General features: G+C 40.5%; 1 protein-coding gene across 1 annotated transcript in view; it reads right to left on the reverse strand.

Annotated features, from left to right (window-relative positions):
- The window catches only part of zbtb46 (zinc finger and BTB domain containing 46), an 80,938-nt gene that overhangs the window by 17,323 nt on the left and 46,448 nt on the right, over window positions 1–17,167 (reverse strand). Inside the window, exon 4 of the mRNA XM_083919345.1 lies at window positions 15,268–15,549. Within this exon, the coding sequence (XP_083775471.1) occupies window positions 15,268–15,549 (282 nt within the window). The remainder of the gene's footprint in view (window positions 1–15,267; window positions 15,550–17,167) is intronic.

A 17,167-nucleotide genomic window follows, 5' to 3' on the forward strand; every position in this document is an offset into this window, starting at 1 on the left:
CAAGTAAAGCTAAAGATAGCATTAATTAGCAACTAACTAACTTTAGCATGTTTTTTTTAGCAAGCTAATTAGCAAGGCCCATTGTTTATGTGTAATGATTAACTTTAACTGTGCGTTCATTTTTCATGTAAATCATCTTAATATCAAATAACCAAGCTATATGTTAAGTGCAGGGACCAGTGCTTGAGAAGAGTTGTGTATTTCATCTTAAGTTTGTTCTTATTTATTTCACTAATTAATAGTGCTGTCAATTAAACGTGTTAATAATGGCGTTAAGGCAAACCCACTTTAACTCCGTCATCTTTTTTATCGCGAGATTAACGCTGTGTAGTTTTTGTCACATGCCATTTCAACATCTAGTGACGTTAGAGAACTACAACACCCACCGGATCTAGCTAGACCGGAAACAAAACAATAGCCACGCTGTTTGGGAGCAGCCAGGTAGCAGCCTCCATAGACATATATACATAGACGCCTCATTGAGTGGGTTGGCCCGCTGCTGCGATACGTCGACGTCGCCGCCATACTGGAGGAGGCAGATTCGCCCCATCAACTAATACAAGTCAAAGGAGGGAACTTTATAAAGCTGCTTCTACAAAGTGCTGTAAGTTAATGTCTCTCATTAGCACATTCACTTACACTTACGGATATATTCAGGGAACAGAGAGGAACAAAAAACAACGTCTGTAACGTTCTCTGAAGATTATAAACGTGAACTACTCCTCATGTGTTCAGTATACAGGTCCGCACCAAACCATTTTATAATGTTTTTATGAGTGTTTACAGCTGCTAATGTATGTAACGCTTTTACTATGATGATACATGATAGTTAAATATTGAATCTGTGTCTATAATACCCACATCCTGACATGTAAATGTGACATCTGTCTGCCACACTGTCAACTTGTTTCATTACGTTTAAGTTTAAATATGAAAAACTGACTTCGTAATATATGAATCAGAATCAGAAATACTTTATTGATGCCCGACGGGAAATTGCGGCATTACAGAAAATAGTACTACTAGGACTAACGTTACTACTGCAGCTTCTGCTGCTGCTGCTGATAATAATAATAATAATAATAATAATGATGAAAACTATATAGTGCATATTTATAATAGTAGACTGCTGCAACTTTACTTTTTTAAAACCATGAAATGTTATTGTATACATTATCATATGTTATAGTGTTCTGAAAAAAGCTCACTGCTGATGCAGTTTCTTATCTTGATTTGCAGACTTTAAGTTTTTGTCACCATGATTGTTATTATTAGTACGTGGATCATCAAAAAATACTGTATTTATAAAAACGACGTTGGTGTTTTTTATTTACACATATGCCATTTACATGTCAGGATATGGTTATGATAGACACAGATTCAATATTTAACTGTCATGTATCATCATAGTAACAGCGTTACATACATTAGCAGCTGTAAACACTCATAAAAACATTATAAAATGGTTTGGTGCGGACCTGTATACTGAACACATGAGGAGTAGTTCACGTTTATAATCTTCAGAGAACGTAACAGACGTTGTTTTTTGTTCCTCTCTGTTCCCTGAATATATCCGTACGTGTGTGAATGTGCTAATGAGAGACATTAACTTACAGCACTTTGTAGAAGCAGCTTTATAAAGTTCCCTCCATTGACTTGTATTAGTTCACGGGGCAAATCTGCCTCCTCCAATATGGCGGCGACGTCGACGTACGGTCCAACGCTCAATGAGGCGTCTATGTATATATGTCTATGGCAGCCTCGACACCCGTTTGAGTGTGAAAAGAAAAGCAAACAAAAAACAAAAATGGATGGCAAAGACACGATTTTGAACGGAAAGTTTTAATCGTTTGACAGCACAAGTAATTAACAAAAGTCACCATTTTATATCTTCAGTTTAGGCTTGACTTAACAGAAATTGAGTTGGAATAGCTCAGTTTAAAAGTTTATGTATGTCCTTTTTTATTAATTTCTCTTCAGTTTGACATGCCGCCCAGGCTCAGTCCTCTCGAAGATGCCTGCCAATATGTTGGTTTAAAGACCGACAAAACACAAAAACTGGAGGTGAAATTCATCAATGCAGTGAAAGGTAAGATGATGTCTTGTGTATGAATGAAAAAACACTCTCACATGTCGCAGGTGGTGCTAATTGAATGCTTGAAGAGAAGATTGGATTACTGGTAGGACATAATTTTGGGCTAAATGATGCGATGCAGTTAGGCTTTCTTTTGGTGTCTCTACTTTTATTACACACTAATTAAACTGAGGAAATTTTGCAGTGGATAGCTTGAGTAAGTAAGGATGTACCATTTTTATAGAAGCATCTGGTGAGCTCTGCTTCTGTCACCTCCACACTGACTCCACTGAGCATGGGGGGGGGGGGGGCGACGGATGAGTTTCTCTCACTTGTGAGCAACGAAGTCGCAGGTGATTAGAGTAATTTGTGGTAAGCAGTACAAGCAGTGCAAATCATTGAAGTAGCCGGCTGGACTTAATTGTGTAGTCAGCTACATGTCAGGCAGCTGGCACTTGTGGAAAGCCCTGCACTCTCTTTGGTCCTTGCTTGAACCAAGAAGTGGTTTGAGCTCCGCCATCTTTACAACTGTTTGATGTCTCGTATTTGTCCATAGAGGAGAGAGGAACAAAGATTGTAGTATATGATTTGGTTTCCTGTTTTGATCTAAATGTCCTATATTTTTCTGGCAGGACGTGGTTTGTTTGCAGTGGGTTCATTCTGCAAAGGAGACTTTGTGGTTGAATACAGGGGTGATTTGATAGATGGTGCTGAAGCTGACAGGAGAAGAAGAGTTTTCCACCCGTCATTTGCTGCATTTTTCTTTCTCTTCAAGTGGAGAGGGAAAGCATGGTGGTAAGATTTAAAATTGCACCTCATCTCTGGTATATTCTTTTATATACTTTGTATGAATTGTTGAATTTGATATAAGATTGCACAATCAGTATCTACCATTTAATATTGTGACACTGCGAGCTAAAGGAAATACATTGAATGTTTAAATATGGCAAAATGAAAAGAAATGTTATTACTTTTTAAGTAAGATTGTTTTTATTTTCCTCTTTCTCTTGTCCAAGTATTGATGCATCGCTAGAAGATGGTTCATTTTGCCGCCTAGTGAATGATGAACACAGACATCCAAATTGTCGTATGAAAAAAATTGAGGTGGAGAGAAAACCACACTTATGTCTTTTTGCTCTAAAAGACATAAAGGACGGTGAAGAAATAACGTATGACTACGGAGGCGATGACTACCCATGGAGAATGCAAGTATGTCTGATGACTACTATTTAAATGTGTTGAGTTTGAGAATGTCTCAGATTAACATTGTGTGTGAAGGTATCTGAATTTTGGACAGAATATTAGACTCAGACTCACTCATCCCCATTAAGCTTGTTGTATTGAAGATGTGTGACAGCAAACACAGGTTGACTCATTAGTCTGAAGTATAACAGTATAATTTTGAGATCTGTTTTCCTCTGAAGTCTGGTGTTTTGGCACGTGTTTAAGTTTATAGATCTTTAAGAACATGTATTTTTCTACTTGATTATGCAGTGTTGACATACATTGACCGAGAAATCTTCATATTTACATTGTTTTTTCCTTACAAATCATTGCAGATGACATTGTGTGCCATGGATACACGTCCTTAAATTGTGTTTTCCTTACAAATCATTGCAGATGACAGTGTGTGCCATGGATACTCATCCTGCAATGAGCTCCCATCCTGCTGTCATGTCTGAGAAACTGATGGAAGAAGCTTCATGTTCACACGACACTCCTCAACAGGTACATTAACCATCATCACTTGATGTTTACTTTTACAGCCTCTGTAAGTCTGGTTTTTGGCCATTAAATAAAGCAAATGAGCTCATTGTGAGGTTACTGTATTGTCAATCAGGTCTTCTAACAGTTGAGTCCAATGCCTCAACGAGTCCAAAGATAAAGGAACTTTTAAGATGGATGTGAACCTGTCTGGATAGTTTCCCTTGGCCCAATTCTTACTGTATTCTGGCACATTTACGATGTCCCCACAATGCACTTTTTATGTTACTATTAGTGTTAAATACGATCCAGAGATGCTTTGTCCCCACAAAGGATGACAACCTTTATGTTAAATGTCCCCATTAAGCTTGTTGTATTGAAGATGTGTGAAAGCAAACACAGGTTGACTCATTAGTCTGAAGTATTACAGTACAATTTTGAGATTTGTTTTCCTCTGAAGTCTGGTGTTTTGGCACGTGTTTAAGTTTATAGAACTTAAAGAACATGTATTTTTCTACTTGATTATGCAGTGTTGACATTACATTGACCGAGAGATCTTCATATTTACATTGTTTTTTCCTTACAAATCATTGCAGATGACATTGTGTGCCATGGATACCCATCCTTAAAATTTTTTTTCCTTACAAATCATTGCAGATGACAGTGTGTGCCATGGATAATCATCCTGCAAAGAGCTCCCATCCTGCTGTCATGTCTGTGAAACTGATGGAAGAAGCTTCATGTTCACACGACACTCCTCAACAGGTACATTAACCTTCATCACTTGATGTTTACTTTTACAGCCTCTGTAAGTCCGGCTTTGGCCATTAAATAAAGCAAATGAGCTCATTGTGAGGTTACTGTATTGTCAATCAGGTCTTCTAACAGTTGAGTCCAATGCCTCAATGAGTCCAAAGATAAAGGAACTTTTAAGATGGATGTGAACCTGTCTGGATAGTTTCCCTTGGCCCAATTCTTACTGTATTCTGGCACATTTACGATGTCCCCACAATGCACTTTTTATGTTACTATTAGTGTTAAATATGATCCAGAGATGCTTTGTCCCCACAAAGGATGAAAACTTGGTGTGTTAAATGTCCCCATTAAGCTTGTTGTATTGAAGATGTGTGACAGCAAACACAGGATGACTCATTAGTCTGAAGTATTACAGTACAATTTTGAGATCTGTTTTCCTCTGAAGTCTGGTGTTTTGGCACGTGTTTAAGTTTATAGATCTTTAAGAACATGTATTTTTCTACTTGATTATTATGCAGTGTTGACATACATTGACCGAGAAATCTTCATATTTACATTGTTTTTTCCTTACAAATCATTGCAGATGACATTGTGTGCCATGGATAGCCATCCTTAAATTTTTTTTCCTTACAAATCATTGCAGATGACAGTGTGTGCCATGGATAATCATCCTGCAATGAGCTCCCATCCTGCTGTCATGTCTGAGAAACTGATGGAAGAAGCTTCATGTTCACACGACACTCCTCAACAGGTACATTAACCTTTATCACTTGATGTTTACTTTTACAGCCTCTGTAAGTCTGGCTTTGGCCATTAAATAAAGCAAATGAGCTCATTGTGAGGTTACTGTATTGTCAATCAGGTCTTCTAACAGTTGAGTCCAATGCCTCAATGAGTCCAAAGATAAAGGAACTTTTAAGATGGATGTGAACCTGTCTGGATAGTTTCCCTTGGTCCAATTCTTACTGTATTCTGGCACATTTACGATGTCCCCACAATGCACTTTTTATGTTACTATTAGTGTTAAATACGATCCAGAGATGCTTTGTCCCCACAAAGGATGAAAACTTGGTGTGTTAAATGTCCCCATTAAGCTTGTTGTATTGAAGATGTGTGACAGCAAACACAGGATGACTCATTAGTCTGAAGTATTACAGTACAATTTTGAGATCTGTTTTCCTCTGAAGTCTGGTGTTTTGGCACGTGTTTAAGTTTATAGATCTTTAAGAACATGTATTTTTCTACTTGATTATGCAGTGTTGACATACATTGACCGAGAAATCTTCATATTTACATTGTTTTTTCCTTACAAATCATTGCAGATGACATTGTGTGCCATGGATACCCATCCTTAAATTGTGTTTTCCTTACATATCATTGCAGATGACAGTGTGTTCCATGGATAATCATCCTGCAAAGAGCTCCCATCCTGGTGTCATGTCTGTGAAACTAATGAAAGCAGCTTCATGTTCACACGACACTCCTCAACAGGTACATTCACCTTCATCACTTGTTGTTTACTTTTACAGCCTCTGTAAGTCTGGTTTTAGATATTAAATAAAGCAAATGAGCTCATTGTGAGGTTACTGTATTGTCAATCAGGTCTTCTAACATTTAAGTCCAATGCCTCAACGAGTCCAAAGATAAAGGAACTTTTAAGATGGATGTGAACCTGTCTGGATAGTTTCCCTTGGCCCAATTCTTACTGTATTCTGGCACATTTACGATGTCCCCACAATGCACTTTTTATGTTACTATTAGTGTTAAATACGATCCAGAGATGCTTTGTCCCCACAAAGGATGAAAACTTGGTGTGTTAAATGTCCCCATTAAGCTTGTTGTATTGAAAATGTGTGAAAGCAAACACAGGTTGACTCATTAGTCTGAAGTATTACAGTAAAATTTTGAGATTTGTTTTCCTCTGAAGTCTGGTGTTTTGGCACATGTTTAAGTTCATATATCTACAAGAACATGTATTTTTCTACTTGATTATGCAGTGTTGACATACATTGACCGAGAAATCTTCATATTTACATTGTTTTTTCCTTACAAATCATTGCAGATGACATTGTGTGCCATGGATACACGTCCTTAAATTGTTTTTTCCTTACAAATCATTGCAGATGACAGTGTGTGCCATGGATAATCATCCTGCAAAGAGCTCCCATCCTGCTGTCATGTCTGAGAAACTGATGGAAGAAGCTTCATGTTCACACAACACACCTCAACAGGTACATTAACCTTCATCACTTGATGTTTACTTTTACAGCCTCTGTAAGTCTGGCTTTGGCCATTAAATAAAGCAAATGAGCTCATTGTGAGGTTACTGTATTGTCAATCAGGTCTTCTAACATTTAAGTCCAATGCCTCAACGAGTCCAAAGATAAAGGAACTTTTAAGATGGATGTGAACCTGTCTGGATAGTTTCCCTTGGTCCAATTCTTACTGTATTCTGGCACATTTACGATGTCCCCACAATGCACTTTTTATGTTACTATTAGTGTTAAATACGATCCAGAGATGCTTTGTCCCCACAAAGGATGACAACTTGGTGTGTTAAATGTCCCCATTAAGCTTGTTGTATTGAAGATGTGTGAAAGCAAACACAGGTTGACTCATTAGTCTGAAGTATTACAGTACAATTTTGAGATTTGTTTTCCTCTGAAGTCTGGTGTTTTGGCACATGTTTAAGTTTATAGATCTTTAAGAACATGTATTTTTCTACTTGATTATGCAGTGTTGACATTACATTGACCGAGAGATCTTCATATTTACATTGTTTTTTCCTTACAAATCATTGCAGATGACATTGTGTGCCATGGATAGCCATCCTTAAATTGTGTTTTCCTTACATATCATTGCAGATGACAGTGTGTGCCATGGATAATCATCCTGCAAAGAGCTCCCATCCTGGTGTCATGTCTGAGAAACTGATGGAAGAAGCTTCATGTTCACACGACACTCCTCAACAGGTACATTAACCTTCATCACTTGATGTTTACTTTTACAGCCTCTGTAAGTCTGGCTTTGGCCATTAAATAAAGCAAATGAGCTCATTGTGAGGTTACTGTATTGTCAATCAGGTCTTCTAACAGTTGAGTCCAATGCCTCAACGAGTCCAAAGATAAAGGAACTTTTAAGATGGATGTGAACCTGTCTGGATAGTTTCCCTTGGCCCAATTCTTACTGTATTCTGGCACATTTACGATGTCCCCACAATGCACTTTTTATGTTACTATTAGTGTTAAATACGATCCAGAGATGCTTTGTCCCCACAAAGGATGAAAACTTGGTGTGTTAAATGTCCCCATTAAGCTTGTTGTATTGAAAATGTGTGACAGCAAACACAGGTTGACTCATTAGTCTGAAGTATTACAGTAAAATTTTGAGATTTGTTTTCCTCTGAAGTCTGGTGTTTTGGCACGTGTTTAAGTTTAGAGATTCTTAAGAACATGTATGTATCTACTTGAATATTATGCAGTGTTGACATTACATTGAACTAGAGATCTTCATATTCATGTTGTTTTTTTCCTCACAAATCATTGCAGATGACATTGTGTGCCATGGATAATCATCCTGCAATGAGCTCCCATCCTGCTGTCATGTCAGAAACTGATGGAAGAAGCTTCATGTTCACACGACACTCCTCAACAGGTACATTAACCTTCATCACTTGATGTTTACTTTTAGCCTCTGTAAGTCTGGCTTTGGCCATTAAATAAAGCAAATGAGCTCATTGTGAGGTTACTGTATTGTCAATCAGGTCTTTTATGTAGATAGTGTCTGCCTCTCTGATCCATGGAGAGAGCTGGTTCTAAAGTAAAGGAGCCCAGTGACTAAAGGTTCTACCTCCCAGTCTTTTTTTAGAGATACTGGGAGTCACTAACAGACCTGCATTCTGGGAGCAAATTGCACTGACAGGACAGTAGGGAATGATGAAGTCTTTCAGATAAGGTACAGTATCTCAAAAACTAAAGCACTTTTGAGGGTCTTCCATCTGTCCTAGAATGTCATATGATCACAACTGGTGCCTCGGATGTAGGTTTATGTCAGCTGTAAACGGATAAACTGAGAGCTGAACACTGAACAAATCACTGAGGACAGATGCCTATATCAGCTATGATTAGCCTCATAATTTCACTTGTACTGTACTGATGCAGGACTTGGAACTTTAGCTTCTCCCTTATACTGTTACTTAAAACTTTATTTTTGTCTCCTTACAGGTAGAGCTCCACAGAAAAGAACACCATGGCAGGTGGCGGAGGTTAGGGCAGTAGAGAGGCAAATGAATCAGTTCATCCGATCTTGTACGGTACCATCAAAGAGAGACTGTGAGAAATGTTTGAGAGCTGAACCTGAAGCTCTCAGTAACAGAAACTGGCAGAACTTAAAATTTTATGTCTACAACAGGATTACAGCCTTAAAAAGGAAAATGCACCCCAAATAGTATGGCGAACACAAAGAAAATGGTTGTGGAGATGTTTAGTTTTTTCTTAGTCTTTTCTTCTGTCTGTGACTGATAACATCCACCCAGTTCCAGCTTTGTGGGAGTTGCCCTGTATTATTTGTTCTGTTCTGTAAAACTTTAAGGAGAAATCTGGTGTTAAATGGACTTGGGGTGTATTAAACATGATAATGAGTACGTGTTTCAATACCCCCAAGTCCATTTAACATTGGATTTCTCCTTTTAAAATGGAATTTCATGAAGCCAATTGTTCAGTCTGGCAGATAGTCTCTTAAAAGCTCAAGCCTTGAGGACACACGCAGAACTTGCGTGTGAATGTTTTTTTTTTTACACATAGTTTTACTGTCATTGCAGAATTATAATTTATGCAATGTAACCTATCGCTCTTTGACCTTGTGTCAATAAAAAAGTATGTTCAAAAAGTATGGTCAGTTGTGCAGATCATGTAACTTGGCAGTTATTTCAGGCTAGCGAGACCAAACACTAACTAAATTTATCAGGGTAGAGCAAAAACTTCACTTCCAGTGATCACTGGGACATTAAAGCTGCATATATGGAATCTGTGGTCAATTCTGGTAGTGGAAATGGTGGTAGATGGTGGAAATGTCCAGTAGTTGTGTCCCAATCTTCCCTGCTGTCTTAACCACGTTCTGGAGAGCCTATATGCCATTGAAATATAAAATTATTTCAATATAAATATGTCCCCACTAGTAACATATTAATCTGTGTGAAGTATGCAAATTTATGTTAATGTGGTCCCCTGTAAACAGGTTAACTAGTTTTTCCGGAAGTCCCCATAAAGCACACCAGGGACAGGTCTATACCCTTACTTCGACTTTTCTAAGATTTTAAGGCGTGTTTAGGCTCACTAACTAATGGCTACTTTACCTGATTTTTTTCACACTTGTAGAACCTCCAGAAAGGGTAGTCCCCACAAGTGATGATTGCAAAATTGGTCCCCACGAATTATGGAAACCAGTATGTGTGTGTGTGTATGTGTGTGTGTGTGTGTGTGTGGGGGGGGTTGTGTGTGTGTGTGTGTGTGCGTGTGCGTGTGCGTGCGTGCGCGCGTGTGTGTGTGTGTGTGTGTGTGTGTGTGTGTGTGTATGTGTGAATATATGAGTATGTGTGAGTGTGGGCAGCGTTTTTGGGGAATGTCTCCAGAGTTATGCAGTGGGTTAGCCATTCATTGCCCTCCTCTGTACGAGAATCACACAACCATGAGGCTCGAACGTGGACGGATTCCTGGAATGTTAAACTACCGCACCCGACACGCCCCACTCCCACTGAGAACGCACAAATGCTCAACTCCCCATCTCCTCTTCTCCACCCCCGGCAGCGACGAGGAGGAACAACATTAAGAGGGAGGAAGAAATGTAGACAGAGAGTAAAGAGATGAGCTACAGGTGAGAGTGGGAGAAGCTCATTAACAAATGGTTTTCTGGCAGTGGACACATCTTCTTAGGTAAGGACTAACATGGCATAAATATGCCGACAGGGTTGAACAGTTTTGGTTCAAGCACACAATTTTTTTTTGCAATCTCGTCTCACTGAGTTTAATATTGCAGTCGTGTCTGGCAAGCGGTAAAGAGTACAAATAACAGCAGGCTGACTCACTGCACAGCAACACGAGTAAAAAAAGAATAGAGAGAAGAAAAGCCTTAATGTAGAGTAACTGAATTACTTAAACATATAATGACAGCAGCAGAACTAAAACACAAACTGTGCCTTGTCCTCCACCTGCAAAGTTGGGTCAAGACCATTAGGTGTGTTTCAGCTTTAGGGAGGCAATAACTGTAAGCTGACTGACCAAGTGCCAATAGCTAATTTACTAAAACTTGGTAAGTCTATTAGGAGGACATTAAAAACCTCTTTTGCAAGTGAGACCTAAAAGGAAGGCAATCCTGGATTTGCGTTTCAGACGTTGCTTGATTTTTGGAACAGTGCCAGCAGTTCAAAAAAAAGTTTGGAGGATTATGTGACCTTTAATGGAAAATCCCACTATCAGATTTAATGTTATTACTCCTGCATCGATATCTACCTTCACATTGATCCTTAACTGTTCTTCCTTTCCTCTTGCATTTAAAAAGCGAGCCAGAGGATTTGGTGTTGCTTTTATATACAGTAGGATCCAAATTTAAAACTGAAAAGTCTCTTGCACCAGATTTGTGTCACAATCATAAATAAAAATCTTTAAAAAATGCCCAGAGAGTAGCTATGGAGCCACTGGGGAGCCACTGTATAGGGTGAGTCAGTTTTTAAAAGTAGATGTGAAGTGATGAGAGCAGGCAGTGGAGAGAAAAGTTCAATAATGTCGGTATGATCCCTATAGTTAATTGGATGTTCTTTACAGCCCGGTGCACGGTGGCAGTACGAACAGGTGCGCAGGGATGGTCCGGCGAAATCCATTGTCTGGCATTGATCGTCTGACGCACAAAAGGGGTAGCAGGGCCAAATCCCAATGATCTTAATTGGATTCAGGAGGCTGATTGACCGACAGACCGGTCCCACTGTATTTTGGCATTCCACATGCCAGGGGGATGCAGTACGGGACCTATGCAAAGGACGGCAAAGAGAGGAGCTGTGCATTTGAATCGTGGGCCCTGTCAACAAGGTGAAGGTCGTAAATGGGGAAAGAGAGAAGTATTCAGTGGTGTACTGACATTGATTCTCAATTTGGTCTGATTTTGGATGTACGAATCTTTACAAGAAGCATGTTTTATCAAACAGTCAATTATATAGAGAAGAGAGAACGAGAGAAAGAGGGAAAGGAAGGGAGGGGATACAGAAGCTCTGTGTCAAGGCCTTTTAGCTGATATTCAGTGGTTTCTCTTGAATTGGGCCAGGTGACCTTGCTCTACCTCCTCTCTGCCTAAATCAATACTTTCCCAGGATTTTAAACCAACACACTCTGATGCTCCACAGCTGAAGTAAAAGAGGGGGGAAAGAGATAGGAGTGAGACGAATAGGGAGGAACTGCAGGAGCTGGCCAGAAGGGAAGGGAAAGCGTGAGGGAAGAGTGTTAAGGAGGGGTGAAGGAGAAATGGATGGAGGGAAGGAGGGAGGGATGGCGTGAGGGGGAGTGCAGGAGTGAAAAAAGGACAGGAAGGATGTTAAGCAGGGGTGAAGGAGAAGCAGGGGGAGAACAGGAGGAGGGGGAAAGAGGGTTGAATGGAGGCAGGGAGGCAGGGAGCACGATCTGTCAAACTAGGCAGACTTATCCTCCGCCCAGTAATCTGAGGTACAGTGTTTGTTTATTTTCTGTCCTCATTTAGACACAGGGACAGACACAGGCAGGGAGGGGGGGGAGGTTGTTGGCCATCTCAAGAAGCCCATTTCCCCAACCCCCTATTGTGTCGTGAATTCAAAATAGGGTTTGGCTAACCAAAAACCTCCCTGAGGTTTCTTTGGTGACAACTGAAATACAGCTATAAGACTCATTCATCCATTCAACATGTTTTTTTTTTCCGTGCAGTGAGCAAATGATTAACATTCTCTGAATTCTCCAGATCTCCTATTCATATAGTAAAAGCTGAGTGTAGCTGTAAAGAGTGTATCAAAAAGCCTCTCTTCTTCTCTGGAGCTTGTGAGGCTGTCTATCTGTGCTGTGACAGCATCTGATTCTCCTCTTTAAGCCAAGAGAAACATCTCAATCCCACACACTTAACACTTACACAAAAGAGGTGATGTGATGTGACGTACGTGTGCAAATGCGTATGTGCAACTGCAGCTGTGCGTTCTGGTCTATGCAGTCCTGGCCCGTTTTTTTACTTTGTAGGTGAGTGGGGCTCAACTCAAAAGGCCTGACTTGGCTCCGAGTTGTACCCTTCCTTTACTTTTCTTCTGCTCACAAAGAGAGGCAGAACTCGGGACAAAAGATCCAATTACTAGCCAGCAAAAGCAAAGAGACACAAACACACAAAATGTGCCCACGCGGACATGGACTCAGGCAAATATACGCTCACGCTGGCACACACACAGAGATACACACATGTAGACGCTGACAGTTTAACACCCTCATTGAAGGCAAACAAACTGACTGAACGAAGGAAAAAATCTCTTGTTAATGTTGACACATTTAGCACAAATGAGGATATTAACTGATCTAATATTTGGTTAGAATAATCATTAATATAGGGCAATAATTAATATAATTCATTGATATAAGTTGCTTCACCGCAAATATACTGTACTTTGTGACCAATGAATAAATGAAATATATAGCCTGGAAATATTCTAAACAAATTAATTGGATAACTAATCATAAGCACTTGTGCTGTCCAGCTTTCGCATGTGTGTTTTCTTAAGTTTTGAGGTACTCTGTTTTGCTTACATCTCCGGTCGAGACATTCTTGACGCCTCCTCAGGATTAGGGATTAAGTTTAAGAGAAAGTCTACTGATCCCGGACCACCATGACTCTTCTGTTGCTACCGTTTCACAGGTTAACCCCACTGCTGGCCACCAGTCCGCTGTGAACTCCGCTTGGGGTTTGCGATGGCTGAATTTTTGTTTAGCCGCTAACTGAATGTGCTTCTGGAGCTGCTGCGCACTCTCCCTGGGCCACTCTACCTGAGGAGAAAACTATACTCGCTCTGTTATTTATTTGGCTGCCATGACTTTTGTTTGATTTGTCGCTGTTCAGGTTACTCTTCCTCAAAGGGAAGGGAGAGAGGACGACCGTTCACTTGAGTTTAGTGGAGTGGACAGCTTTATGTAATTGTGTCTTCGTGACATTTCAGAAAAACTTTCAAAATTCTGAAGCAGCTGCTATAATTGTCATAATAAATGTATATAACGGAAATTACTGAACTTGTGCGAGTATTCAATACTGACTAACAGCTATGCTCAGTGTTCTAACCTTGACAACCCAGCTTTATTTTGACATTAAGACTTAGCTGTCCTTATTAGCTAAAGTGGTGAAGAGGTGGGTCTCGTGTAGTGGGTCTTGTGATTAACTGTGCTATGTTAAGAACATAGATAAACTAACTTAGAGTTAACTTAGTGCATCAAATTTGCGCAGAGGTGTTCATGATAATAACCATTCATGAACTGTGGATTGACTTCATTCAGGGTTTCAGCCAGCTGTTTCAGAGTGTGCACTGAAAGGAGGAGCTATTCACACACAGGTCTGTTTTAAATGTTAGCTACAATGAAATCATATTTTACCTATTTTAAATAGTAAAAAAAAAAAAAACGAAAATCAATATGTGTCAATATTGATATTGTGGCGGGCCAGCACAAATCGATGTATGGACAACTCAGTGGAAGATCTTAGTTGATATGAGAGTTATTTTTCTATTTGAGTGATGGGGTATTCTGACATTCAAAGATGACAGGAAGGTTGTTAACCTTAACACACAAAGAAACTATTCACAGATAAGCTGAACACAAAAACATTATAATTTGACAGTTAAAAGTATGAATAATGCTTTCGTAAAGCGATGTGTTGACGCAACATCTCTCTATCGTAATTTTACACTTCACTGGTTAATTTTAGGGAAACAATTTTTAAGAACATACTAATATCTTGAAGGTGCTTTTAACAGGATGCAAAAGTTTGTGTTTGTGTTGCAGTTGAGCGGAGGAAATCGTTTCACCTTTTTTTTGGTGCTTGAAATACAGTGAGCAAGCAATATCTGAACAGTCGCTGCAGTTCTGTCGTGTTATGTTGCTGCTGTGAAATGCGGCCGTAAACCCACTGATACGCACAAAGAAACTGTCACATAAAACCAAACAAAACAAAATTTTCTCACGAAAGCGAGAGCGATCCCAGCAAAATGTTCTCTCACTGAGTCACCGCTCACTAGTCATCACTGGCATTGCCACACACTCAAACACACTTGAGTGGCACCACACACACACACACACACACACACACACACACACACACACACACACACACACACACACACACACACACACACACACACACACACACACACACACACACACACACACACACACACACACACACACACACACACACACACACACACACACACACACACACACACACACAAACACACACAGTCATCCAAAGACAGTGCCTGATGAGAGAAAATACTCTGTAGAGGAAAAGGATACTCATGTCAAAAGCAGTCAAGCATGTATGTTTTATGTCTCACAGGTGACCACATGAGCGGGTACTTAAAAATACACCAGTAGACATGAAGCAGTTTGTGTATACCCAGGTCATAATGAGGTGTGTGTGAGTGTGTGTCCGTTTAACAATCAGTGTGAACACAGTGTTAGTAAATAGTGACTTACAAGACAGGGAGTGTGCTCCTTTGGGCAGGTACTCGAACAGCAAGGGGTTATCATCTCCCATCATCTCAGCCCGCAGAGACAGCAGGCTGTTCTTACTCATCAGCGCCGCCTTCAGATTGGCTACAGATGAGATTGTTCCGCCCCCGCCTCCTCCCCCGGCCTCCTCCGATTCGTTGGTACCCAGGTAACTGGGCTCTGTGGTGAGAGGCTCTTCCTGTTTGAGGAAGAAGTCGAGGCGTTCGCCGCGGCTGTCTGAGCTGTTGGGTTCGGTCACGTCTGCTCCTGAAAAGAGATGAGGTAACAGAAGATGGGTGAGGCTCTTCTGTTCTTCTGCAGGCAAAAAATGTTTGTTTTTTAAAAACAGCAAAAACTAAAGCGAAAAAATCAAGTAGATGGCAAGGGACAATGCATCCAAACATTTCACACAGCATTATTTTAACTTAATTAGACGGATAACGTGGTGCTCTATAGGCTGAAAATCCTGACACCCTTGGATTTGTGAAACCCATTCAAAGGGGGAAAAAAATAAAAAAGCATTGTTCTTGACTAGTTGTCACTTTTTCAATTTTAGGGTTTCACCCGACAGTGATAACAACTTAAGTGGAAAAAACAACAACACAATATTAAACCAATTCTTTCAGACCTCTCAGCCGAGTCATCGTTTACATCCAGTGTTTTTGGAAAAACAACCACTAACACGCCACCGCTCTGAATCATCTCCCTCTCTCTATTTGACTCCCTAACATACCTCATCATCACCAGTCAACAAAATACAAGGAGATCATAAAGAGACAGTGAGAGACAGTGAGAGAGAGGAAGGCAGACAGAAGTGGTGTGTGTGTGTGTGTGCGTGCGTGCGTGCGTGTGTGTGTGTGTGTGTGTGTGTGTGTGTGTGTGTGTGTGTGTGTGCATTATGTCTGCGTGTGTGTGTTTAGCCATCAGTGCTGGTGAAAGCAGAGTGTGTAGAGAGGCTGTCAGCTGTAGACATGTCGCTGGAGGTTCCACCGTAGATCTACAAGACTGTCAGACCACACTGCTGATGACGGCTCCGCTCAACACAGACACACAAATATGGACGCACACTTTCATTGCCTCCTAAGTGACATTTAACTGATGACAGGTTGCTTTCGCTAACAAAGACTTAGACAAAAATACACTTCACGCACATCACAGGCTTAGAGACTTTGAAAGAATGGCTTGTCTACACCTAAAACAAACACACACACACACACACGCAAACACACACACACACACACACACACACACACACACACACACACACAGACTTCTGAGTGCTAATGCAGACTTGCGCGTTGTGTGTGCGTTATTATGTGTGATTGTTCTGGACAGAAACCTTCTCTGGCATCCTAATATATAAGTCTACCATTGCACAACAGCCCATGCTGTGACGGCTGAAATCATACTTAAAGGTAATGGGGAATAAACAAAGTGCAGACAGAAACAGGGGTGATGCTAGGGCGCAGAGAGCAGAAAAGAGTGGAGAAGCGAACGAGAAAGAAAAAGTGGAAATATAACATGAGAGCAGGAGAACAGAATAGCCCTATTGTCCATTTTAACTACAGTCAAGGTAGTGCTAAGTGTTTCCTGTGCAGCCTGGAGCTCGTCTGCAGCAGGGGGAGTCAAGGTGACAGAGACAGTAGTTTGCCTCCACGTCTGGAATACCGATGGGTATACGGGCTCTTCATAGCCTTCTAGGTTGACCACTCTGTGTCACTCACGCATATACACACACACACAATTTTGTCATTTTTCATGCTCAGTATAGATAAATGATCACAGATCAGATGGACGGATACACGCTCTGTATGCACGGCTGCACATACATGCATAGATCTGAAAGGTGTAGAGGCTCCAGGAAGAGAGGGAGAAGGAGATGGGG

The sequence above is a fragment of the Echiichthys vipera genome (assembly GCF_963691815.1).
Source record: "Echiichthys vipera genome assembly, chromosome: 9".
Classification (NCBI taxonomy): Eukaryota; Metazoa; Chordata; class Actinopteri; order Perciformes; family Trachinidae; genus Echiichthys; species Echiichthys vipera.